At 44.8% G+C, this 26,412-nt stretch overlaps 1 protein-coding gene across 2 annotated transcripts in view; it reads left to right on the plus strand.

The window, feature by feature from the left end:
- Positions 1-26,412, plus strand: part of NGEF (neuronal guanine nucleotide exchange factor) — a 133,635-nt gene that overhangs the window by 55,821 nt on the left and 51,402 nt on the right. Inside the window, exon 3 of one of the 2 annotated variants that reach the window (XM_083178135.1) lies at positions 2,482-2,551. In XM_083178135.1, coding sequence (XP_083034261.1) covers positions 2,482-2,551 — 70 coding nt within the window. Of the gene's footprint in view, positions 1-2,481; positions 2,552-5,540; positions 5,897-26,412 lie in introns of those variants that run through there. The other variant, XM_083178136.1, reaches the window with a different exon arrangement.

Consider the following 26,412-nt stretch of genomic DNA (forward strand, 5'->3'; position numbering starts at 1 on the left):
GAGTACATGTAGCAATTTCTTTAAAACCTCACGTAAGGCACCTCACATGGGACATCATATATAAAACCAGACACTTACTTAAAAATTCTTACACGAATGCATCAAAAGGTATCTTTGAATATCCTTTTCAAATAAATGCTTTCACCTGCTTTCCTGGGCCTACAAGCAATAACCCCCAACAGCGCTGGTTACTTCCACCTTTTGTGTTCTTAATTACCAGACTGTCCGGAATAATCCCGGATGGGTGGTAACCCTATGTATATCTGTATGCACACTGAATTGATCCACACTGAAGTACTCCTTATTCACATGTGTCTACAGGTCTCACAGTTCTTATTCTTATACAGTATAAAGGTCCACACACACTGGGGGATTATGCCCAGAGTGTATGGACAGCGTTGACCGCTGTCATCTCTGGGGGGAAAGCCGCTCAGTGCATACACACTGAGCGGCTTTCCCCCTGCCCGGCGCTATCAGCAGGGGGCAGGCGGCTTTGCATATTTGCAGCGCTATGTAAATCCATCCAAAAAGTGTTATTGTGGACAAACTGTTAAACTGTTATTGACAATCTTGTCTGAGAATGATACAGTATTTTTAATGGGTTATGCCGATTTTTACCCTAATGTCGACACAGTGGACATGGACACAGACATAAAGTGCACCGCGTCCCCTCGCATGCTTAAGGCTCGGCGCCACGCTACGCTTGTTACACTATTTTATTCTCCTACCATGCCCTTGTGGATAGGTCATGAAATACCGCCTGTCGGCACATGTTGGGTCAAAAAAACAGTGAAAAACCCCATGTCGACCTAGCCCATGTCGACCTAATGCTTGTGTTGACCTAATGACCTGTTGACCTAATGACCATATCCCATTTTAATGATATGGTACTTGATTTTATTGTATCTTATCTTTTATACTTTAGTTTCATTGGATTTCATTGATCATCACTTTAATGTGATTCTTATGTGTTTTAGAGCCTATTGGAATTTGTTCAGTCCAGTGGAATACTGTTCATTTTAATATTTTTCGGATTGGAATGACGGCATTTATATTTTACTCATACATTATTATTTATTTAAAAATAAATCTGTAAATCCCTCCCTTGCCAGCAAAAAAGGGTGTGGTCTATTGGGAAGGGGTGTGGCCATACAGCCGACATTTTTGTGTAACCTGTTGGAGATTGACACCTGGTAGTGGTCCGCACCCCCGTAGTGACACTACTGCTTCGCTAGTTTGTCGTTTGCAGTAATCTTTATACTGATTAAAAATGACATCTTGGGCCAAATGATATAGAATCAGAAAGTGAGAGATTTGGGGAGAGCTTTCCCATTTTTGTAAAGCGGCAATCATTTATACTAAAAAGTTGATTTTGCCACATAAATGATTGCCGTTTTTTAATAAATGTGAAAACTCTCCCAAAATATAAAATTTTCTGATTTTCACACCCTATTACATTTGGCACCTTATAATAATGGTGCAAATTACCTACCCCCATTTATTTTCTTTAGGCAGAGATTAGTCATTAATATTAGTCCTATAGATATATGATCATTCTAGGGACTCCATACCTGAACCTTTCCCTTTTCAGGACTTCAAAGGGAATATACAGTAGCCGCTAGCAGACTGATGTTTGTGGTTATTTAAAAAAAAAATTAAATAATATTTTTTTATTGACTCTAATCGGGCCTACGCACGTGCCGATATTAAGGCATTTTCTAAGCGACTTTGCTTAGTTTGGTAAAGTCGCTTAGAAAATGCCCCTACATCGATGTGTGTATGTACGGACTATAGTGACAGCAATGTGCATCCCTGTGCATCGCTGTCCGAGATTGATGGGCAGTGCCCATCAATCTTGCAGTGTTCTCCACTGGCAGCTCACTCCGTGTGTGGGCTGTCAGCTCTGTGTGCTGAGCGACAGTGGCGCAGCACAGCCCGACCTAGCATAGCTAAGTTGCCCTACACACATCGCTATGTGTGTAGGGCCCATTAGAGAAAGAAGATATCTTCTACAACATTGTGCCATACTACAATTTCTTTGTAACAAACTAGTATGATGTGAGGTCAATTTATTAAAGACTAGCTAAGCCTGCTCAAAGCAAAAGCTTCGAAAGCTAGTCTGCTACCTTCTGATTGCCTCTGTTTTTCTGTATATGTGAAAGAGAAAGAGATGTAATTTCACTTGCTGCCAGCAGATGGCAGTGTTTCGGTTACACACGGACACTAGACATATGTATATATAAGACTAGTAAGCCTGCCAAAAGCTAAAGCTTTCAAAGCTAATCTGCTACCTTCTGTGTTTGTGCATGTGTGAGAAAGAGATGTAGTTTCACCCTCTGCCAGCAGATGGCAGTGTTTCGATGACTCACGAACACTAGACATATATATATATATATATATATATAGATGATGAGAAATGTGCAGTTCTTGGGTAAAATGTTTTGAAATCTATAAGTAATGGACATATCTTCTTATTTCCAGTACACCAAGGACACACGGACCCAAGAAGTACTCATTTAAATGTGGATACCAATTCTTCAGCAGCAAACAGGTATGACAAATCTGTGCTACAAATTCAGCGAACATGAACGGTACTAATCTGGGCAGACTTTTTTGCACCCTCAGTTATAGGCATAACCAGGGTTGCCGACTTTCTTATTCTCCTCTCCGGGAGAAGCCTGGAGAGGAGAGATTCAGTAGCCGCTCAGGGGGGGGGGACACACATCACTAAGCCCCGCCCCCATGCTGTTAAACCAGCTAATTCAGTGATCTCCGTTGAGGGGGCGGGGCTAAAATGATGTGATTGTGTCATTTTAGCTCCGCCCCCTCCTCTGAGACCCGAGGATTGCGGCATTTTAATGCCGCGATCCGGGGGACAGTGGGGGTCCCCCCTGAATCCGGGAGGGTTGCCCACCCTTCCGGGGGGCCGTGAGGGAGCCCCGATTTTCGGGAGACTCCCTGAAATTCCGGGAGGGTCGGCAACCCTTCATAACCAAATTTTATTTTCAGGCACTTTGCACTGTGGACCTTATTCTGGTCCAGTCGCAGGGCCGCGTTAGTTCGCACGGGGCCGATGTTTGTTGTTTGCACAAGAACAAACTGTTCGCTGCATGCACCCATCCTTGCGAGCGAAGGGTGTTGGGAGGGGGGGTGGGAGCCCATCAGCATTTGGTTAGAACATACAGAAATGCAGTAAAAACCCAGTTAATGGGGTTTTTTACCGCATTTCTGGTTTAGAGCATCCTGCCCATGGGCTTCTTCTGAGCCCACTTTGCCGCTGCACACATTATAAAGCAGTTGGAAAATCCAGCCAGTGAACTAAGGAGCCGATTCTGGATCACACGTAGAATGACATACTCACCAGGCCGTTCGCAGGGGTGAAGGGGGGCGGTTGTCGGCTTGATGGGGAATGCCTATGGGAACACATTTGAAAATGCTGATGAAAACGCTGGGTGCTCCCATCGGTATGCAGATGGGCCGGTGCCTGCCGGAGAGGGACGGCTGATGTCACAGGACGTCAGCCGCCCCCACCCCATCTACAGACAGACACACACAAATAAAAGTCGGTTCCGACTGACATTTATTTGCGAAGGCAGGGGACATCATAAGACGGTCGGTGACATCGAATGATTTCTCCTGCAGTAGCAGCATACGAGGGGACGCTTCTTCATTACATATTCCCTTGCATGGTTGTGAGGTGAAATGGCGGGGGAGGGGGGGGTGGTATTTGGCGGAGCGACCTCTCTGATGTTTGGTAATCTACGATCTTCAGAGCCAACCAGAATCAGGCACAAAAGACAGTGTTAGCTAATGGAGAGAGTTCTGTAAAGAAAAACCTGTTGTATCTGCAAAACATATTAAATAACCACATATCCCTTTTCCTGTAGAGAACTATATGGATGATTGCTGCATTTGACTGGACACAGGAGATCTCTAAAATTGTGTTATCTTCTCTAAATAGCTGCGATATTTAATTTTGTTTTAATCATACTGAAACCGCTGTTTCCACATTGCATATTGTAAGGACAGAATTTATTTGAGAAATAGGCTGCAAAAGAAGCTGATGTGTACTACAGCGAAGGGGCCAAGAGCCACCCAAAGGCTAGCTTTTATCTTCCAAAATGTTCTACTACAATGTAGGCTACCGGTGCAAATGTTTCAAATGTGGATTTTTATTTAAAGGCAGAACTTAAAAGGAACGGACTGGTATTCCTGTATTCAAAACTAGAGAAAAAAAAAAACATATACAAAATGTCAAATAATTCCAAAATACTGAAATGTACCCCATAGCACATGTATCCTATAGCTGTAGCACATAGGGGTTTATTCTAGTTCATTCTTTCTGACAAAATCCTTCTTAGATGGACAAAACCATGTGCACTGCAGGGGGGCAGATGTAACATGTGCAGAGAGAATTAGATTTGGGTGAGTTATTTTGTTTCTGTGCAGGGAAAATACTGACTGCATGATTTTACACTTCAAAATAGATCTCACTTTGAAGAAAAACCCCACCCAAATCTAATTCTCTCTGCACAAGTTACATCTGCCCCACCCGCAGTGCACATGGTTTTGTCCATCTAATGCTGTGTACACACGGGGGAGATATATTGCTCAGTTTCTCCTGTTCATCAGCGACCAGAGATGGTCGCTGATGAAAAAGAAACCGCCGGGGGGAGCCCGGCAGTGGTAATCAGCTGGTCGCAGGAGCATGTTCCTGCGACCAGCGATCACCACAGGGGCAAAAACGGGAGCGCGCACCCGGCGATATATCGCCGGTGCACACTCCCATTGCGGGCAATATGGTCGCTCAGCGACCATATTTCCCGCGATTTTGCACTAAATCGCCCCCGTGTGTACGCACCTTAAGAAGGATTTTGTCAGAAAGAATGGACTAGAATAACCCCCATAGTGACATATTTCCTCGCTGGTGGATGAATTAAGGGTCTTATTCTGGTTGACTTGCAAAGCTGCGAATTTCCCTGCCCCACTTGCATACCGCATTGCCCCGCACGCGTGCAAATGGATGTTTAACATAAACATCCATTCGGAGTGTGCGTGTGGGGAGGATATCATGCGACGACCATCGAATGATTCCTACAGTGCTTGCAGAAGTACGACCCCTCTCTGGTGTCTTACATCTGTACGGGATGTGTGCCACCACACAGAACAGATGGGAACCGGTCCTTAATGACTCCCACTCTTTGAGTACAGCAACTTCTGCAGCTGACTCTTCCCGGATTTCTGTCTCTGACACATTAAGCAGTTCCCAATCAGCCTCCCTCCTCCTCATCTGCAGCCACCTGTTTCTCTTCCCAATTTATAGCCTGATCTCAGTCCCTGTGGCTGCAATAAATAGGTTAGCAGGTCACAGGTCCTATCTTTTAAATTGAAACCGAAGTCAGACACCTTCCCTGTAAATATAACCCTCTCTTCTTTAACATTGTTTTGCAATCTATTTTTGTCTTCCCTCTAAACACCTATTCTGTTGTACTCCCTCCTCCTTTAATTCAACTCGCTCCCTCTCTTTTCTCCTCCTCTCTTTTTTTTTTTTTGCCATTCTCTATTCATCTCTTGCTTCTCCCCTCACCCCGCACATCTTTCCCACTTTATTTTGTCCACTATTCCTCTCTCCATCGTTCCTTTTTCCTTTTATTTCTTTCCCTTATTCTCCACTTAGTGCAAGAGTGAGACCCCCCATCCATAGAGTCTTTTCCTTCCCGTTTCCCTGGTAACCACCCGGAGTGCAGTCTCTTGGCTGGCAGGCAGTATCCCTGCACTCTCAGCACACTTCTGACTGTCTGAGAGAGTGCAGCATGGAGCCTCAGGCAGTGTCCACGGAGGGGGAAACACTTGCTTGTGACCCTCCAAGCCCATGCGAGGAAGACCCCATCGAAGGGTGAGAGAGACAGGGTTGGGATTAGAACATACTAATGCTGACAGCTAAATATAGAAAGCGTACACATTGCTGACAGCCACGAGAGTGTGTGACAGCATGAGTAGGTGTGTGTGTGTGTCTGCATGTCCTACTGTCATTATCATTGCTGTCCATTATTTTATATTCCCCTATACAGCCGTGCTTCTCTCCTCTGTCTCTGCATTCCTGCATTCAGTTCATGTGTGTCTCACAGTACTGTGATTCTATATGTTCTTGTGTGTGTGTGTGTGTGTGTGTGTGTGTGTGTGTGTGTGTGTGTGTGTTTATCAGAGGATTACTGTATGTTACTTTGAAATGACATGATCACTTTAAGACCTATTAATGTCCGTTGTATAAAGCAATGTGGGTAGTGTAACTATAGGTACTGTATGAGCCTGTGGACAAAAGTGTGTGTCATTTTTATATAACCAAATTGCAGATTTAAGTCTTGGTGGGTGTCATTTTATTTGATTGTACACATTTCTGCATTGCGTGCTGCAAGTATATGTAATACACCTACATGCTCTGTGACACATAATATTCCATAGCTATAAATGGCTTGTTACGCAAATTAGCCCATATTTCCTAAACTGTCTTTTTTTTTTTTTTTCACTGAAGACTTTTTTGAGCAACCCCAAATTCCATCTTTATCTAACCCGTCCTCTGACCAAACACGTTCCCATCTTGTATGGGCATGCACTTTATTGCAGCTGGCAATGCGTTACAGTACTGTATGTTGCCTATATGAAGGCGCACATAAAAGTATGGTATATTTGTGTAGGTGTTTGCCTGTAATCTTGCACGCCTCAGCCACTAGCGTAGCAAATGTTTAGTCCTTATGCCTGGACTGCTTGTACGTATGTTTGCCTGTGTGTAAACAAAACCTGTTTGCTGCAAACATGCATGTGAGCGAGAGAGATATAAATATAGATCAGTCCCCGCTGGCTGCTAAAATTGTAATACCGTATTTCACGCAGTCTGGCGTTTTCCGTAGCCCTATAGGGAATGTTAAATGAAGAAGCTCATAAATCTTCATTGCAGTTGTCTTGTTTTTATATTGAAGGAGTGAGGTGAGCGCGGCTACAGCTACATGGGGTAATTGTACCACGTGCAGTGCAGGCATGTGTAGTTTCTGCTTGTGGCTAATTATACACTCTGAACAGCATTGTTTTACAAAAGGGCAACAATTATAGAGATCTGTTCCTGTATGGAAAGCTAATCTGACTGAATCCTATTCTGGGGAAAGTAACAGTACAGTGTATCAGCTTTCAGGTAGCATCAAAATAACATTCCTTTCTGGACAGGTGAGAGAAGCCTGGTTAGTAGTGTACTCCTGGGGTACTCAACACGAGGCCCTCCAGCATGCTCTGCCAGGGGCTGGCTGGCAACTTTTAGCCTGAGGGGCAAGTCCAGAGCACTGGCCCACAAGCGCATTGTTAAATGGAGGGTTTTCGTTTATAAAATATATATTAATAGAAATCTTGGGGGAGTATTTATTTAATGTAGCCTAAAAAGGGGGTGGTTCTGGATGTCAACTGGCCCTAGCAGCAGGGGGGCCATGTTATTAATAAGTTATGCTGCAGAGGCGGACCCCCTATAAGGCTTGTTATGGAGCACAACAGCCACACACAAGCAAGGTTCTCTGACTATGATATGGTGCCTATGTGCGGCAGAACGGCCATATCAGTTCGCTTTGTAGCTCATTTTGGAACTGCAGAGCTTCCGTAGCCCTGCAGGACACATAGGGAGGTTGATGAATCACATGACCACCGCAGACAGCCGGAGACTCTGAGTGCAGCCGCGGCTGCATCAGGGCAATACACTGGACCACCAGGGCCATTTTTAGTATTTAAGGCGGCCCGCAGAGCCAGCCCTAACCAAACTGATGCCCTTGGCAAGAGTTTGGCTGGTGCCCCCTATCACAGGCCTTGGTTCTGACGGTAACCCAACACCCCATTTCCAGGAGAATAGATCACTGGGGCAACCAGCATCACCCCTTACCCCTCAACTGAAGCAATCCACATTTTGATGCTCTTTGCCAGCTAGAGCATTGATGCCCTCACCCTCCAAATTTAAAACAGGGATAGTGCGCTCCAAAGATGTGCGGGCAAAAAAGGTGTTTGGCCGTACAACAGTTTGCAAATCAAATTACGCCACACACTAATACAACTTCACATTATATCACACAATAATGTCTCTAATTCACATTACATCCCCGTATTGCTCCTTATTCACATTACACCACACGGTATTGCTCCGTATTCACTTTACACTGCACCGCATTAGTCTCAATGGGGGGGAAAAACACATTGGCCCCCACAGGGATTAAAAATAATGCACATAAGTTTAACAATAAAAGAAACACATTTGCACCAATAGAAAAAAAAATACACTACCCCTTCTTCACAGGAAAAAATAGAGGAAGAAGGAGGGCAATGAGGAGCGGAGACTGGGACCATGAGGTGGGGTAACATCTGCCAGGCAGTGTGGTAAGAAACATGGGGTGTGAGGGCTACAGAAAAACAGGGATAATGAGGAGGGGTGGCAGCTACAGGGGAGAGCAGGGAGACACATAGGGGTGAGAGTCACAGAAAAACAGTGATAATGAGGAGGGGTGGCAGCTACAGGTTGTGCAGGGAGACACATTAGGGGGAGGGAGACACTCAAAGGGCAGGGACTAAGTGGAGGAGCAACTGCCACAAGGAAGGACTGGAAGGCACATGGGGTTGAGACGCTAAAAGGACAGGGGCTAGGAGGAGGGGTGGCATCTGCCAGGTTGTGCAGGGACACTTGTAGGACAGGGGCTATGAGGAGGGGTGGCAGCCACATTGTGACAAATGGGGGTGTAAGAGACACTGGGGATAGATAACTGCAAGGACAGCTGCCTATAACTATCAAAGTTAGTCTGTGCTGTAACAGTGCATCCACGCACTGGACTTACTTGGTAAAAGCAGAAAGCCCAAAAAGTGGGACTGAGGAGCCGGAGTCAAAGGGCAGGGCTGTGAGATGAGGAGAAGATGTTAGTTCCTTCCACCCCTCCACTGCAGTATTGCCTCATATTGCACGTCTTTTAGGATAGAGACAGGAGTAAAGCAGCAGCTACTGGGCACAAAGGCCCATGGGAAAAGGGACTACTGCTCATGTGCTCAGCCTCCGGCGGCCATCTTTAAATCTCCCCGCTGCCCTAACTGATGCTACTGGCAGCTCCTGATGCTGCAGGCTCCCGGCTAAACTATGTGATCGGAGCTATAGCCAGCCTAAAGATGTGCCTCCACCGGCCCACAGCACTATTGGATAAAGCAGCCCGGGAGCACATGGCACCCTGCCCCCCTCCCCAGCCCGCCCCTGTGCTCTGCCATAGTTGTGGTATTCCATAATAGAAAAACTGTGGCAGGGCTTGCTGAGATGTGTAGTTGCACAACAGCTGAAGGGCATCACGGTGAGAGCCTCACTATGTACCAGCTGTATTAAGCCTTGAAAAGTGACAAAGCATACCTCCCAACATTTACAGTGGGGGAAGCAAGAGGGGTGTGGTCTCAGGTGAGTAAATGGAGCATCACACCCCAACCCCTGTTTTTTGCCATTCTGGGGGTGTGCCCAGTGCTCCGTGAGCAGCTGGCCATCCCCTAGCTCCCCTCCTTACATTGCTAGATACCATATCTATTCAGTGATCATCAGCTGCTTTGCAGAGCAGAGGTGATCACTATATATAGAACTGTTCTCTCCACCCCACAATGCTCGCGGGTATGACAGCACGACAGTGTCCAATTAGCGGGACTGTCCCCCTGTAATTGGGACAGTTAAGAGGTATGACTAAATACCAGCCAGTCAGCTCTTAATAGCCATGTTATACCCCTTTAACACCAGCCTAAATAATCAGGTTTTGCTGGCGGTGTAAAACTGTAAACGCACCTATTTGAAATGTACTGGGTCCTGAGACCTGGAATTTCAACCTGGGTAGCAAGCAGGCTTAACACAAGTTCAATTCAGCTCGCTCTGCAGTGTGAACGGATTCAGTACTGAATCCCGGCGGTCGGGATCCCGGCGTTCAGAATCCCGACGCCGGAATCCCGACAGCCAAAGTCCCAACAAGGGGGGGACATGGATCGCCCCCCCTTGTGGGCTCGCTGCGCTCGCCACGCAGCGGGCCCGGTGCCTCGCTACGCTCGGCACACTAATTTATTCTCCCTCCAGGGATGTCGTGGACACCCACGGAGGGAGAATGTGTCGGGATTTCGGCGGTCGGGATTCCGACGTCGGGATTCTGAATGCCGGGATCCCGACCGCCGGGATTTTAACTGCATCCCGTGTGAACGGGTAACCCAGGTCGATGGGACCCATTCGCTGCAATGGAAAAGCTGGCGCTGGAAGATGAGAGCATCTCCCAGTGCCGACCCAGGAGCCGCCCTCGGTGACAGCAAACCCCCCCCCGGGTAACCAGGTCTGGAGGCAAGTGTAAAAGGGTTCTAAATTCCCGGGTGTGACCTGGCTTGTCAGTATAAAAGAGGTAATACAGGCTTGAAAAATGACAGGAGCTATTTGGTTGGTAGTTTATGACTCCCCACTTTATCACTTTTTCACGGCTTAGTACATCTGGCCCATACTCCTTTCTTAAAGTATACCTACTGTACAGAATTATAGATGTCATTGATGTCTCAGTGATGACACTCATTTGTAGCTATCTGGTCTGCTACTGTATATATACCCTCCAAGACTGTCTTCACTGTTGGAAGCTGATGGTACATTTTGGAATGGTGGGGAGGGTCCCAAAAATCGGGTCACCCTCCCGGGCCTCCTGGAAGGGTGGGCAGGACTCCTGTATTTAGCGGGGACCGCTGCATAAGCCCCCGCACCTCCTCCAGCATTTGCAGCTCTTTTGGAAGGTAACGGGGCTAAAATTAGTACAACCTCCCTCCCCTATGAGCCACAAACTGTGGCTTTTACCAGAATGGGGGCAGGGCTTAATGGGGTGGGGCTTAATGCTAAGAGAGGAGACCATCAAAGTAGGCAAGTATGTATAATATACAGTACTTTGATATGGATCCATATCCTGTTTCAAAATATTATATGAAACCACTACTTCCTTGCAGTAGGGCAGGATGGTTTACCCTGTTTGAAAGTAGCCTGATTTCCCAAATTTAGTTTGGTGAGGCTGTCCACACAAGGCCACACCACCAGCTATATAGGACATCACTGTACATATATATATATATATATATATATATATATATATATATATATATATATATATATATATAAACCCCAAATTAGTGCAACATTTTATAATAACAGGAGTGTAACCAGAACTTTGTGGGCCTTGTAGCAACATATTGAGGGGTCTCCTGTCCGAATGCCTCTTGAAAGACACCTCTCTGCAGCAGTTATTTTTTATTTAATGCCCCAAAATCAATGGTGTAGCTAGGTGCCACGGTGGTCGGAGCAAGGGCATGTCCCTCCCCCCCCATTTGTAGTAGGCGGGGCTCTTGCACAGTGAAAAGGGGGCATAGCCTAACATTATGGCAGACCGTAATGCCCATTGCACATTTTAGCGAACTTTGTAATACCCATTACACAGTAAGCCACATGCCCTAATGCCAATACACATAAGGCCACACATGATGCCCTTTGCATACTATGTACTATATAACAAACCGTAATGCCCATTACATACTATATAACAAACCGTAATGCCCATTAGACATTTGACACATAAGTGCCACTTACCTACATGCTCATTGCTAGCAACTTCATGCTCATTGTTAGGAACTTCATGCTCGATGCCAAGGGGGACTGAAATTGCACGTTGCCAAGGGAGACTGAAATTAGTCATTGCCAGTGCTCCCGCTGTGCCCAGCTCCCCGTTGCTATTGTCAATTCAAGTCTCCTGCTGGACTGCTAGCCAATAGGCACTCGCAATCCAGCAGCCACCAATGCTGCTTCTGATTGGCTGCTGGACCTCAATCACCCTGCGCAGCTGGAAGTCGGGAGCGGGCGGTGTAGCAGGCAGGGGAGCAGCCGAGCTGGCGGTGCAGGCACGGCTCCAGCGCCCTCTGATCTTCCGGTGTCCGGAGCTCGTGCTCTGCCGGCTCCACCCTTGCTACCCCCCTGCCCATAATAGTGTCCTAGTTCATTTTCTGAACCATACTACTACCCAAGTTTATTGTATTAACAATTGCAGTTCCCTAGTTTACATGATGTCACGTTGTAGGTCTGCAAGTACACATTATGCCACACAGTATTCCCAATTAACATTGGGACATACAGAGGTAAATTTACTAAGAGGGAAGTTCTATTGAAGATGGGATGTTGCCCATAGCAACAATCAGATTTTATATATCATCTTCTAGAATGTGCTAAGTAAATAAAAAGCAAAATTTTAATGGTTGATATGGGCAACATCCCATCTAAGTAAATTTACCCCTAGTGTCCCCAGTTCATATTTTGTCACATTATATAATTCTCTCCAGTTCAAATGATGCCATGTTAATGTGCCCCTTACCATTATAACATCCACTACAATACGCCACACACTACACCACATATCTGGGAACTTGATATGCAATTTTACAAAATGGGTCCAGGCCCCCCTAAGCCTCTTTGCCCCAAAGGCACCCCTTGCACCCACTATAGTTATGCCAATGGCCAATCAAATTCATTATTTAAAAATACGCCTATAATTCCATTTGGCGGATGATTGATGTCGGCCTGGGTGTCTATGGTTATCACTTGATAAAACTAATGGACTCCATTATGGTCTACGATGAAGCCAAAGATGCTCAATGTTGCCCAATTGAATACCGGTCCTGTTGGCAAGATGGGCCATGCGTACCAGTGCCAGATTAAGCCTTCGGGGGGCCCGGGGCACTTTAGACAGGGAGGCCCCCTTGCACTTGTCATTACTGGCTGCAAACTGCATGGGAGAATATTACACTGTCAAAACACAGAGTAAAGGCAGTATAAACTTGGTCAATGGTTAACTGCAGGGCATCATTATCTGTATCTGTAGAGTGCCGACAGTTCTACTCTCTCTCTGAAAAGCCTGTGTTTGTCCCTCTGCACCTTACTCTGTAGGAGACCTCAAAGTCCCAGTCCTGCCTATGATTAAAAACCCTCCCATGACTAGGCTGCTGCTGTTCTTCATGGGCCTGAGAAGCATGTAATGAGCTCCACCAATCAGAGCTCAGCACAAACGTTTCAGCCTCTGCCCTCTGGTGCAAAGTGTCATGGGACTTAGTCAACTCCCAGTAATGCACTGCACACTTGTGCAGTCAGTGTGCCTTGGCTCCCAATGCTCAGCACCATTAATCATTGTCACATTGGCAGATAGCTGAAGCTGCAGCACTACCCCACTCCCATGCATAAAACCTTTAGCTAAAAAAAATAAAAATACATGCCAACCACAGGGGGCCCCTAGCTAGAGGGGGGCCCAGGGGCACTGACCCCTTGTGCCTCCATTATAATCCGGCCCTGATGCGTACAGTACACAACTCTGCATTCCATATCTGTTGATCTTAACCTTGGAAGCATGCTTTGACAGCCATCATGTCATAGGTTACCAAAGTCTGTGTAATCGCATCATGGAGAGACTGCAGATTTAAGTCAGATTTTCAATATGTTTGGACACTATTGTTTATATGAATTACACTGTTGGATTAAAATGGATTATTTAAGGAATGTCTGCTGCACCGAAAGGGTGATAACCAAAAACCTGTGGGCCAAATAGCATATATTTCTAGATGCCCCTAACTTTCCCAGGGGTGGACACCTGCTAACTGCACACTATGGTAGAGGGTAATTGTCCCTTAAGCAGCACAAGACGAAAACAAACAGGACACTGTGGCTGCCAGGCACTGTAGCAGCTGCTGCCCGGGTCATAATACCCATCACTGTCTATAAATGTGTATACAGTATGCTGTCTGTGGATCTGATTGTTTACTATAATTGTATAGTAAAAAGGTGGATTTATTAAATACGCTGAGTCTATGTGGTCATGGAATGACCTACTTGTTGGCATGAAGATACTTTTTTGCTGCTTGGGGCACCCATCGAGAAAAGTGCAGGGGGCTGACTGCAGTGGAATCCGAACTGCACAACACAGTGTTAAACTGAGGATGTGTAATAAACATTGAGCTCTTCTGAGTATCAACCGAAAGCAAGGATCAAGATTGTCTGAAATCATGCAGAAAAGAGCAGCGTGTGCGTGCCAAACAGCGGCTACCTGCTGCCAAGAGATGTGCCTGGGACTTGCTAAATTGCCAGTGGAAGACACAAGAGTCCTGGAGCTCTTCCCCTTCTATCTCAGATAAATGGTGTGCCAGCTCTGATTTAGTAGTGTTAGATTGCTAATGGGAAACACAACAGTAATTCAGCACTTCCTCTATTAATGTGGGTAAATCTAGTCACATTCTCACAGGTCTAATTTATAAAAGCTTATGATGATTATCAAAACTCAATAAAGTACTAGGCGGAGATTGTGGAAATAAGGACTGACGCTTATCCAATGTGAATTACACTGCACCAAAAAAGGGCACACACAAGTCTAAATTCCATTGTATCTATACTTGTGACCAGAGCGGCAGAATTGGGGTGTGACGTCTACTCTCATGTAGGCATAGTGCAGTGTGGGTGATAATGCAAATGGCTCCCATGCTGACTTGGATTGATAAGTAATAAACAGGTGCAGACGCACACTGATAATGATGACTTGTAGAAAACCAGGCTCATATGCTACAGAGTGGTTGCATTCCATGTGAATGTGAGTGACTATATATCAGGACTGCTCAACCTGTGGCTATCCAGCTGTTGTGAAACTACAAGTCCCAGCAGGCCTCGCCACAGTTTTGCTATAAGGGAATGCTGAATCTATGACAAGGCATGATGGGATATGTAGTTTCACAACAGCAGGAGAGCCACAGGTTGGCCAGGCATGCTATATATCATAGCAATGTACGCTAGATTTAACTCCATCTCTGACAGCCCCTCTAATGGAAACCCTCGGCAGATAACATGAGAGATTTTATATATATATATATCACCACAATAGTGTTATATAGCTCCCGAATATTTCTTTTTGTCTTTCCTTATTCTAAGACATCCATAGACAAACTTTTTCAATTGTAAAACATTTATTTAAAAAATACACTTTAAAACAAAATTTCACTGTAGTTCCTTGTCAGAGGATTTTCTTATATACTGTAGTGGATGTAAACAAAAGCCTGTCGCATTTTGTCTCACTATGAGACTTCATCAGGGGTGCTTTACATAAATCTTTATCAATCTTTATAGAATTTTTATTGTTTCCGGAGTAGATGACTTTGTTTTTTATTATATTATAATCTCACTTCAGTATAAGGTGTTTTAGATTATTTACTTGATGGATACTTCATATATTATATTCAGCTTCTATTCCCTTTAGTATAAGGTGTTTTAGGTCCTCTACTGATGGCTACTTCTCCCTTTTTTCAGGGTAAATATCAATATACTGTACTCTGAGTTCTAATATTACACAGGCATTAATATAGATGGTACATTTCTACATATGTAAAGATCAAGACTCAAATAAGAAATGGGATTCCAATTTAGAGGGGTGTGCAATGTCTTTCGAGCTCCCGCAGCTATCTCCTGACGGGGGAGATGGCTGCGGGGCCCTATTCAATGCTGTCTTCCCCGACAGCATTGAACAGGGGTTTTGCGCAGAACGAGCCCGACAGCACAAGCTGTCGGGCTCGTTCTGCCGAGAAAAGCCGGAAATAGGCGAGCTCCCGGCCGGAGCTCGTCTATTTCCATCATCAACACGCGGCCACGCCCCCTTCTCGCCGCTCGGCGGCCGGGACATTGAATCCCGACTGCCGAGCTCCAGGCGAGCTAACCGAGAACGGGACAGGGGCACGGCTGTCGCGCTAGCTCGACAGCCGTGCCCCTGACATTGAATACCCCCCTTAGTCTCCAATAGATGAATAATTGTTTGATGCTTGGAGATTAAACTTAAAATCCAGCAAAAGTAAATAATCCCTGGTTCAACCAGCAGTAGTGTGCTCCTCTGTGTCCAAAGTGCACACCTTGGACACCTTGAGAAAGCCAGGCTTCTGGCGAAACGCGTTGGTACACTAAGAGGATAACCTACATCCAGTTCTGAACCCTGTTACCCCTCCACTATTGGATCCGGACCAGTCTCCATATCCAGAGTCCACTTTTGACCATCGGCCACCATTTGGCATTTTTCATCTAGGGCCTACCCAAAACCCTAACTCGGACGGAGGTGATATACAAAACGGGAGAGTGCTACTCCATAAAATACCTACCGCGGGCCTCTTTGGATATATTGGACTCAATTAACCTGTTGATAATAAGGAGACATTATAGGAATGGACCCATTAACCAGTGAACTCTATAAATACGGTACCGTATGAACTGGACTAAAACGGCATTATTCCTCTTTTTTTTTATTGCCAACCCCCTTTTTAATATGGTATGTCATGTTTCCTGTTTTAATAAATATTTTATAATAATTTTTCACCTAATTGGCACCAATACCATCATTATTTTCTGTTAACTTTATTGTTTAGTGCAGTGTACCCCTAGGTGGAGGGCTAGTAGGTTATTATGTCTGAAGAGGCGCGGGCCTGTTGTGCTGTAGGTAACAGATCGTAAAATCAGCTGTGCTCACAAATGTTGTCACTGCTAGGTTAGTTAGTAGTGGTGAAACGTAGCACTTCTGGGTCTGACCTCGGCAATTCAATCTGTATTCCTTCCCGTAAGGAAGCAGCAGGATCTGTGAATAAATGCCATCTGGTCAAGCTCTAAAAATACTGGGCCCATTTCCCAAGGATCACATTTACAATGAGATCCTATCAGCAGGATGTATGTCCGTGCACACTTAGGGATATGAGTTCCGAAAGGAGCCCATACCTGCAATTCGCTCAGCCGGATGCCTCGGGGCCTGCGCATGCACGGCTAGTGCTGAACCTACTGGCGGGGCGGGGCAGTGCAGTTTGTAGCCCATAAGATATCGGTAAATCAGGCAGCATCAAATCCCTTATAGAAACCTATCGGAGATTCCTGCTGCGATCACTTCTACATATATGCCAGTGGTACTTAATATTTGCGTCTAACCCTCAAAAATGCGTGTTTTGGGGGGAAAATATTACATGATAAATGGGCACACAAAACAGGACTAAAAGGTAGGCTAGAGATATCTGTGACATCACCTACATTACCTTCTTAATGAATGGCAGTGATACAGTTTACAAAATATATTCGGCTGCACTATTAGATTATATGATTATTTAGAAATATGTGTGGAATAAGAGAGCAAAACAGTTTGAAAGAAAAAAGCGGAAATGTGAAACCAGTGAAAAGATATAGAATAAAAAAAGTTAGGAAAGATTAAGGAAAAAGATATTAATAAGAAAAAAAAATATAATAATAAATGATAAAATTAAATAAGCAGCAATAAAATAAATATAAAACTAAAAAAACTTTTATGAATAATAATAAAAATAAAGTAAAAGGCAATTAATGTAACAGCTCTCTTGAATTTGGAGTCACAATTTAAAGAAGATTAGGTGTACATCTTATTTTTCACCTGCTTTTCAATAAAAAATGCTTTCAATAGTTTCCTGATTTTTATTTTTCACTATATAAGTGTTCTGGTGAAACATGGAGTGCATGGACTGGACCGCAGCAGAGTTTTCACCCAAAATAATGCTGCTGAATGGTTTGGTGATAAAGTATGCAGCCATAATATGCTGGACGTTGGACTGGTAGCCATATAATGTGCTAGCGTAGCCTGCTTGCATTATGTCATGGCATGACTAGCTGGGTAAATGTACGCTTGCAAGCAGGGCCCTCTTACATCAGTGGCAAAGGCAGGATTTTTAGAGGGGGGGTTTCCAAATGTAATACAAAATCTCGAACTCTGCAGTTCATTTGGAGTTAGTACGGGAGTCTGGGGGAGTGGCAAAAGCCCTGAATATTGTTCTTTTTATACACTGGATACAGCAGGGTTGCCTACCCTCCCGGAATGGCTGGGAGTCTCCTGAAAATCCCCACTGCGCCCCCCTCGATCGCGGCCGTCTTCCCCCAACTTTGGCATTTAAATGCCACAATCCGCGGGTCTCAGAGGAGGGGGCGGAGATAAAATGTCACAATCGCATCATTTTAATGGCACCACGCTCAAGCCCCGCCCCCTGAACTCCTGCTAAAGGTCTCTAATCCGGAGATTCGAAAAGTCGGCAACCCTGCGATACGGTATGAAATACAGTATTAATATTTAACAGTACAGATGGTCTATAGTATAGGCTCTTTCAAACATTTAAATAAGTGGTCAGGAAAAGGTTGAACATAAATAAATACACAAACATAATAGAAACAGTGCAGCACTTTCTAAGCTCACAACAATCTCCCAATTCATGGTAAGGCTCCTGTCTCTTCCTCCTGGTAGCTGCTCTCTGGTCCAGTGCAACGTTTGAGGGCTCAGATCCACACATACAGTATATATGGTAGAAGAAGCTGATACACTAGGCATGTGCAGAAGCTCTGCTCTGTTCCTTACACTGCATGGTGCGGTGGCAGCTCTATTGATATTACTGTATATACCAGAGCTATTGTTGTCATCATTTAAGGCACTTGCCAAGAGGAGGGGTTTCTGGGCAACCCCTCCCCTGCTATTACCCAGTATTGTTTAATTACTTTTTGTTCCCGATGGCAAAGCACAATGGCTGGTCCTATACAAGTTACTTAGGAATAAATCCGGTAGCACATTATTACTGGCAAATAGCCAGATACATATGTTTCAGTGTATATTGAGCACTGCTTGGTTGGATTCATGTACTGTCATAGTAAACAGCTATTAACATACTGCCCTGCTGTATTTGGTAAACATCTAGAGACACAATAGATGCTGTAAATGTTTATAGATAATAGATAGATGAAAATGTGGCATATGGTATAGCTGACAATTGCATACAGCTATAAATAGATATAAAATTATTCAAAGGTGGCACTCTGCGATGAGGCTGAGAGAGCAGCAGTTCTACGGTAATCACTGTCACGCCTCTACTTAGCCTGATGATTAGAGGAGGCCTGCTGGAATCAGTCTCTAGTTAAAGGCTAATAAATACTTTTATTTCCTTTTTGAATCTATGTGTAAATACTATTGATGACCGGATGTCCCCTGTGGCACTGCAATGCACATTTATGGTTACGGTGTCCTGTTATTCAGTCAGTGTGCTGCTGCAGGAGCCCACGGTAATAATGGTTACATGTAGAGATGCTTGTTATTGCTGCATCCACGGTTTGCTGACTGGAGGTATCTCTTCATCTGGCTCGTAAAACATTTCTCTACCTGAGAACCTATCGCACAGATATTACTTCAGACATATATATTGATTTGTGCTGCTGTGGTGTGTTTTTACCTTTCATATGTGTGTACACGGCTGGGGGAGCGGGATCTTGATTGATGACCCTTGTGAGGAGCTGGTATAAGAGTCTCATCATGAATGTCATCAATTTGGAGATTTGCTAAAAATCAATGTCACTCAGCTCCCGTAATCAAGGGCCTGTTCTGGGTATGGTTGCTGTGTATACAGAATTCCTTCTTTTGTAAGGCGCCTTTCATTTACTCAGGTTTATGTATTTTCACATTTTAACTATACCAAAAGGATTCCTATGGACAACACATTTTCACACCTTGTAATGGTCTGTTGGGAGAGGACTACATATATATATATATATATATATATATATACATGCAATAGTACTGTAATGTCATTTATGGACAAGTCTAGTTTACAAATGTGTCACAAATATCATTTCAGTTCATTTTGACATTTGTGATGATAAAATGGAATAATATGGATGTGCGACGATGAGTCTGACTGAGACGTGGACGCAGTAAAGTGACTTGTACACCGTGCATGTGCCCCAATGGCCTGGCAATGGCAGTCGCATTGACAATTTATTTGAAAAGTGATTGGACCGCGTGTAGGAGGTAACAGTGGAGTGGCCATCAAGCTGAGGCATCATGTAGACCAGGCTTTCCCAACCACGGTCCTCAAAGCACACCAACAGTGCAGGTTTTAGTGATATCCAGGATTCAGCACAGATGGTTTAATCAGAATCCCTCAGATACTAATGAAGTCACCTGTGCTCAAGCCTGGATATCTACAAAACCTGCACTGTTGGTGTGCTTTGAGGACCGTGGTTGGGAATGCCTGATGTAGACCTTTCAAGGGGATATCACAGGTTGAGGTTGCAATTACATACATAGGGCTTATCAAAAAGTTGCTGTGTGTTGGATGGTTGATTCTTTGGGCCAGATTCAGCCGATTGCATGGCTGCAAATTCGCACCGTGAGCAATTTATCGCTACACTTCGCATGCTTACAGTTCACAGTACGCATGCGTGAGGCTGTCCTACAATGAACTCGTGCAACTTTGCTGGCCGTTCATAAGGTGATGGGCGTGTGGGGGTGGAAACCAATCGGTTTTTCAGAGTGTTAGGAAAAATGCTTGGAGTGTCGGGGAAAATGCAGCTGTGCCAAGCCGGGTTAGTGAGGGTTTGTGGCGACATCTTCAGCCCGGATGTGCCTGTTTTCATCGCAGCATCGGGTAAGTCTCAGTCTATTCGGCACCTGCAATGACTTGTGCCCTAATCATTCAACGGTGAGCCAAAGAAAGATTTTGAACATATTTGCACAGTGTTAATGAATGTGCACCTGCACACATCCATGCGCACACCGAGCACATTCATTTGCAAGGCGGGATTTCACTGGAGTAGGGCTGTGGCTTAACTGATCGCTGGCTGCTGCAAATTCTCAGCCGCGCGATCAGGTCCGAATCGGGCCCTTTTTACACAAGCAGAGGACCAGAGACTCCTCCAAATTCACATCTGCAACTGGTGTTCGTACATCTCTGAATGTGAATTTGTGGTTTGTGCACCATGTCTATGAGTAGGAGGTATGTCGTTTATGAAGAACAAAAGCAAAGCAAAAATGTTCTTTTCCTTTCATACCTGCTTGTGCATTTGTGTACGTACATGGGGTGTGGGTCGTGTGCGTCAGCAGTCAATAGGGCAACCACTATTGGTCGACATGCATTAGGTGTACACATTAAAAAGGTTCACATGTGTGTAGTCGATATGGTAAACACCGACACAAGCAAAATGTCGACATGGAAAACGTTGACATGGTAAAAGGTTGACATGAGTTTTTTTGTTGTCTATATCGACGTGCTTCAGGCACAGTGTCTCGCTGCATCCAACACACTGTTGAGCAGGCCATTCAATCAGCAGCTAGCGGTGCTTTGGATTGGTGGGCGAATTGGCACCAATTTTAAAACACCAATCCGTCCCCCGCAATGCTCCCCGCCGCCGCTTCGCCACCTATACTATTAGCGCTGGGATCAGACATTTGATCCCAGAGCTGCCTGGAGCTGGGTTCCCCTGACACTGCTGCTCCAGTGCTGGGAGTAGGGGAGCTGGCCCAGCATCGGGGCACTTCTCTACATAAGCTGGGAGCTATGAGGTCGGTATTTGGAAAGGACAATTCATAGCACTGCAACGACTTTGCATTTAATTTTGAGAAGAGAGATTGTGGTAAGAAAGACGCACGGCCATTTCCTCTCCATAAAATTACTTTCATTTAGCACCAGCTCTGAGATGAGGGAGATTCTTATTCTATATTCCTATTAGGATGCATTGTGCACCATCCAGGTTACTTCAGCAAAAAAAAAAAGTGAAAGAGCCGTCAAATACACAAACACGCTGTATGTATTCTATCCCCTCAGTGTGATTAAGCCATAGATCATGGGTAACCTTGCATTGTTTTCTGAGAAAAGCTGTCAATTTTTATTCATAGAAACAAATCTTTTTCTTTTTGTAACATCACAAATCACTGTGGTCAGCTATTGATTTCCAACATTCATTAACTTGTTTCTTCAGACTGTTATTAATCATTATAATACTGCTGAATATCCACAGCAGAGCCAGACTGGGTTATTGGGCTGGTCCTGCCACACATAGAGGGGCTTATTCTGGTTGGCTCGGTAAGCTGCAGGGGAAATCATTTGATGGTCGCCGATAATCAAATGATTTCTCCTGGAGGGCCACCAAAATGAAGACAGGATGTCATATGAGAGAAGCCCACCCCTGGCCCACTTAATCCCGCCCCTGTACCAATTGGAATGCCCAGTGTTTTCGTGATGACGCCCATGAAATGCAGATCATTCCCATGGGCGACACCTGACCCCATGCTGTACGCCCCTGGCTCGCCCCGCTCCCTGTGAACTGTGCAAGTCGCTGAAGCCGTTCACAAAGGGGACTTGCACATGCGCATAAAAGACCATGCACATAGGCAGTCTCCCAACCATCGGAATGGGGCCCAATTTGCCACGTTCCGAAGGAATCAGAATTACCCCCAGAGTCGGGATAGTCACGCTCAGCAGACATCCGGTTCTCTATTTGCCCGCTCCCCCGTGTGATGTTCAATGTGTATATCCACTACTAACTCATAACGATTTCAGATCGCAATGCCCTTCGGTCCCAGGATCACAATACCGGCTCCGGCAAGGCTCCGACCTGGGTCCAGCACTTTCACATTAAACCTGGGGCACTCATTATACACAGGGCGACCCATTTTGAACCCTTCTTATAAACAGGGTTGGTCGACCTGGGTTATAAGGTTTAGTGCTTCCACACAGCGCCTCAACCCAGGTCGACCGGGCCATAAGCCCAGGTCTGAGGTGCAGGGGTATTAGCGTGTCCTGCATTGGAATTCACAGAGAAATAGTGCATGCACTGACTCAGGGAATGAGTTGGTGTTATTATGCCATACATACAGTGACCGCACAATGTATTACCCTCATTTTGCTGAGGTTACAGGACTTCCATAGGCTATGTAAGCCGGGATACGGTCATTGGGTCACCAGAAAGTTGTTAGACAGTCATTAGGTCGACACCATTAGGTCAACATGCATTTAGGTTGACATGTGTCTAGATCGACATGGGTTAGGTCAACCGGGTCATTAGGTCGAAAGGGTCATTAGGTCAACATGGGTTAGGTCGACAGTCAAAAGGTTGACGTGGGTTTTTTTACTGTTTTTTGAGCCGACATGTGCTGACTGGTGGTAAGTCATGCCCTACCATCCACTAGGGCATGGTAGGAGAAGAAAATAGTGTGCCGAGCGTAGCGAGCCACCGAGCTCGAAGCATGGCGAGCGCAGTGAGCGATGCGAGGGGACACGGTGCACTTTAACCTGTGTCCATGTTGACTTAGTCGACATTCGGGTCAAAAAAACAGTGAAAAACCCATTGTCGACCTTTTGACTGTTGACCTAACCCATGTCGACCTAATGACTGCTGACCTTATGACCCTGTCAACCCAACCCATGTCGACCTAGACTCATGTCAACCTTCTTGCATGTCGACCTAGACATATGCCAACCTAAATGCATGTCGACGTAATGGTGTCGACCTAATGACTGTCTAACAACTTGCTGGTGACCAGCTGATCCACACCCTGTAAGCCATGTAAGACAAATATTCTTTTTAGAGTAGACAGTGTGCCTGCTGCCAAATAGACAGAGAGGCTATCACAAAACATTTCATGGCGACCAGCCCAGGGGTTTTATACCCCCAGCCTTCTGGTCCAGCCCATCCCTGGCACGTCTGATGTCAATTATTAAATATTCTGTACATTGAGTGTTGCATAATATGTTTGTGCCATATATAACAGGAGCAGGGGATAATTTATGGCAAAGTAATGCTGTGAAAAACTATTTTGATTCCTTAGTTCCCTTTTGTCTGTATTGGCATGATTGCTCAATTGCGCCATTTCGGTTACACTTCAATGAGCACTGTTTTTCCTGTTTGATATTTGTGTGTAATCACTGTGTGTGTTATTTCAGAGATGAAATAGTCCAATCTACTTAAAGTAGCAGTACCATGAAGAAAGAAGATTTGTTTTGTTGAAATAAAGCACTGTGGCAGACTATAAGAAATCCGAACAGAAACATTTTTTTCTTCGTTGTTTTTTTTTTGTTACAATGAACTATTTTTTTTTATAGTCCTGAACCATTTACACAGTGTTGTAGTGCTGTGTGACAACCATGGCAACCACAGCCACATGAAATATGATGGCCTGAGCATAGATGATTTGTGGGCTCAATCCTGTCAAGTACTGTATTGTAAATTCCTCCCCTACTTCCTACTATTGTACGGCCAAAGATGTTTCCTACACAGTTCAAAGCACCGAAAGGTCATCAATGCCTTCCAGTTAATAGTTTGATTGTGACATGCAGCCATACTTGTTTCCCCTCCGAATCCATTTTTAATTAAAGATAATGATTTGTAGGTGGATAGGTATGAAACATAAGTGTATGCTTAAGAATATACTTAGCTTTTTGTTCAGAAGGAACAAAATAGTATGTGTGGGATTTCTTCTGTAAATTGTGCGGTATATTGATTGTTTTTGCTTCTGCTGGTATTCTCCTCATTCAGGTCTTATATAGCTCTTGGAAATAAAGGGGATTATTCTGGTTCACTCCTTCTGGAAAATTCCTTCTTAGATGGACAAAAACATGTGCACTGCAGTGGTGCAGATGTAAAATGTGCGGAGAGAATTAGATTTGGGTGAGTTATTTTGTTTCTGTGCAGGGAAAATACTGACTGCTTTATTTTTACACTGCAATATATAGCTCACTTAAGTTGTTGAAGTTAAATCCCACCCAAATCTAACTCTAAGGAATTTGCCAGAAGGAGTGAACCAGAATGACCCCCAAAGTTCATGTGCAAAGTGACTGTCCGGCAACCAGTCACAGGCACTGTAATAATAAACAATACTAATACAGATAAAAAATAATGGGCAAAACATTATTTTCAAAGGCCATTAAAGCATCCATGTGGCACGTCGATATGATATATATATATATATATATATATATTAGTGCTGGGCAAGGTAACGCGTTAACATGCCAGCACATTAACTGCAATTACATTTTTTATAGCCTTTAACGTGCGGGGGGGGGGGGGGGGTGGCGCACGCAGTGGGATGGGGGAAACGGATAGGGCTTCCACATGCTGACGGAGACCCTAAGTCCCTCCAAATATGGCCTCTGCTGTGAAGGAAACAGACGCTAGAGGTGCTCCTTTACCTCTAGCGTCTGTCATGAAAGTGCAGAGTGCCCAGTGCTACCCAGAAGTGCCAACCTGGCATAGAGCAAGTAACTCACCTCCCCCCTGGCATGGAGCAAGTAACCCCCCCACCCCCCCACCCCTGTCATGGAGCAAGTAACCCACCACCCCCCCCTGGCATGGAGAAACTAACCCACCACCCCCTGGCATGGAGCAAGTAACCCCCACCCCCCTGGCATGGAGCAAATAACCCCCCTCTGGCATGGAGCAAGTAACCCACCCACCCCCTGACATGGAGCAAGTAACACCCCCCCCCCCCCCCCCGCAATGGAGCACATAACCCCCACCGGCAACAATCTATCCTCTGCGTACTCTTAGCAACATTCCCAAATTTGCAGTCAAGACAGATTAGATCTGCTTACACTTCCCCAAGTACACCAGTGACACAGCAATTTGTAACATGGCAGACTCTTATTTTAAACAGTGCATACCGCTGTTGTCTGTCAGAAGCTGAGCTGATGGTAGATACGCATTGACTTAAGGCTCTACCAATCTATTAGCACTTTAAAACTTTGTCTAGTCCCAAATTTCAGAGGGGAGGGGGGGGGGGGTATTTCTCCCTGAATACTGGGATTGCAGGAAGTCCTCCTGTATCTAGTGCAGGTGGGTTTAACTACACAGGTCTTGAACCCCAAAATTACCAATCATGCATTAAAGCGTCTTCTTTGCTTATGCCTTGATATCGTTTACCATTTTAACTGTTATGGATGTGACTCTAGTGTCATCAGTTAGACAGGAGTAACCATAAGTTATACATTGGAAGAAGATGGTTTTGTAAATATAGGGTGAAATTTAATACGATGAGAGAATCAGAAAGTAAGAGATTTGGTAAGAAATCTCCAGTTTTTTAAAGCGGCAATCATTTACACGGCAAAACCAGTTTGATATTGAAGTGTAAATGATTGCCGCTTTAAAAAAACTGGAGATTTCTTACCAAATCTCTCACTTTATGAATCTCTCACCCTGTTAAATTTCACCCATAGTGTAGTTAAGATTGATGAGCCCAAGGTGCTTTGCTACAGAATTATATTGTGGTATTCAAAGACAGATCACATATCCTGGATGTTATTCACAGCGCCTATTTTTTTTGATCAGTCAGATGCTGAGGGCTAAATTTTAATTGTTAATCTAGTTTATTTTGTCTACAGTGCGACGGCTCTCTCAGCAGAACTTTATCTGTGTCCCTTCGCCTCTTCTTATCCCTACTCTCTGTGGTCTCCTCGGTAAATCTCCTTTGCATGTGTATTACTTCTAGCAGCTAACTGGGTTAAGGCAAAATTCTGACCCAAATAGAAAGAAAACAGCACGCT

This window comes from Crinia signifera, chromosome 3 (assembly GCF_055691185.1).
Source record: "Crinia signifera chromosome 3, ASM5569118v1, whole genome shotgun sequence".
In the NCBI taxonomy this organism is placed as follows: Eukaryota; Metazoa; Chordata; class Amphibia; order Anura; family Myobatrachidae; genus Crinia; species Crinia signifera.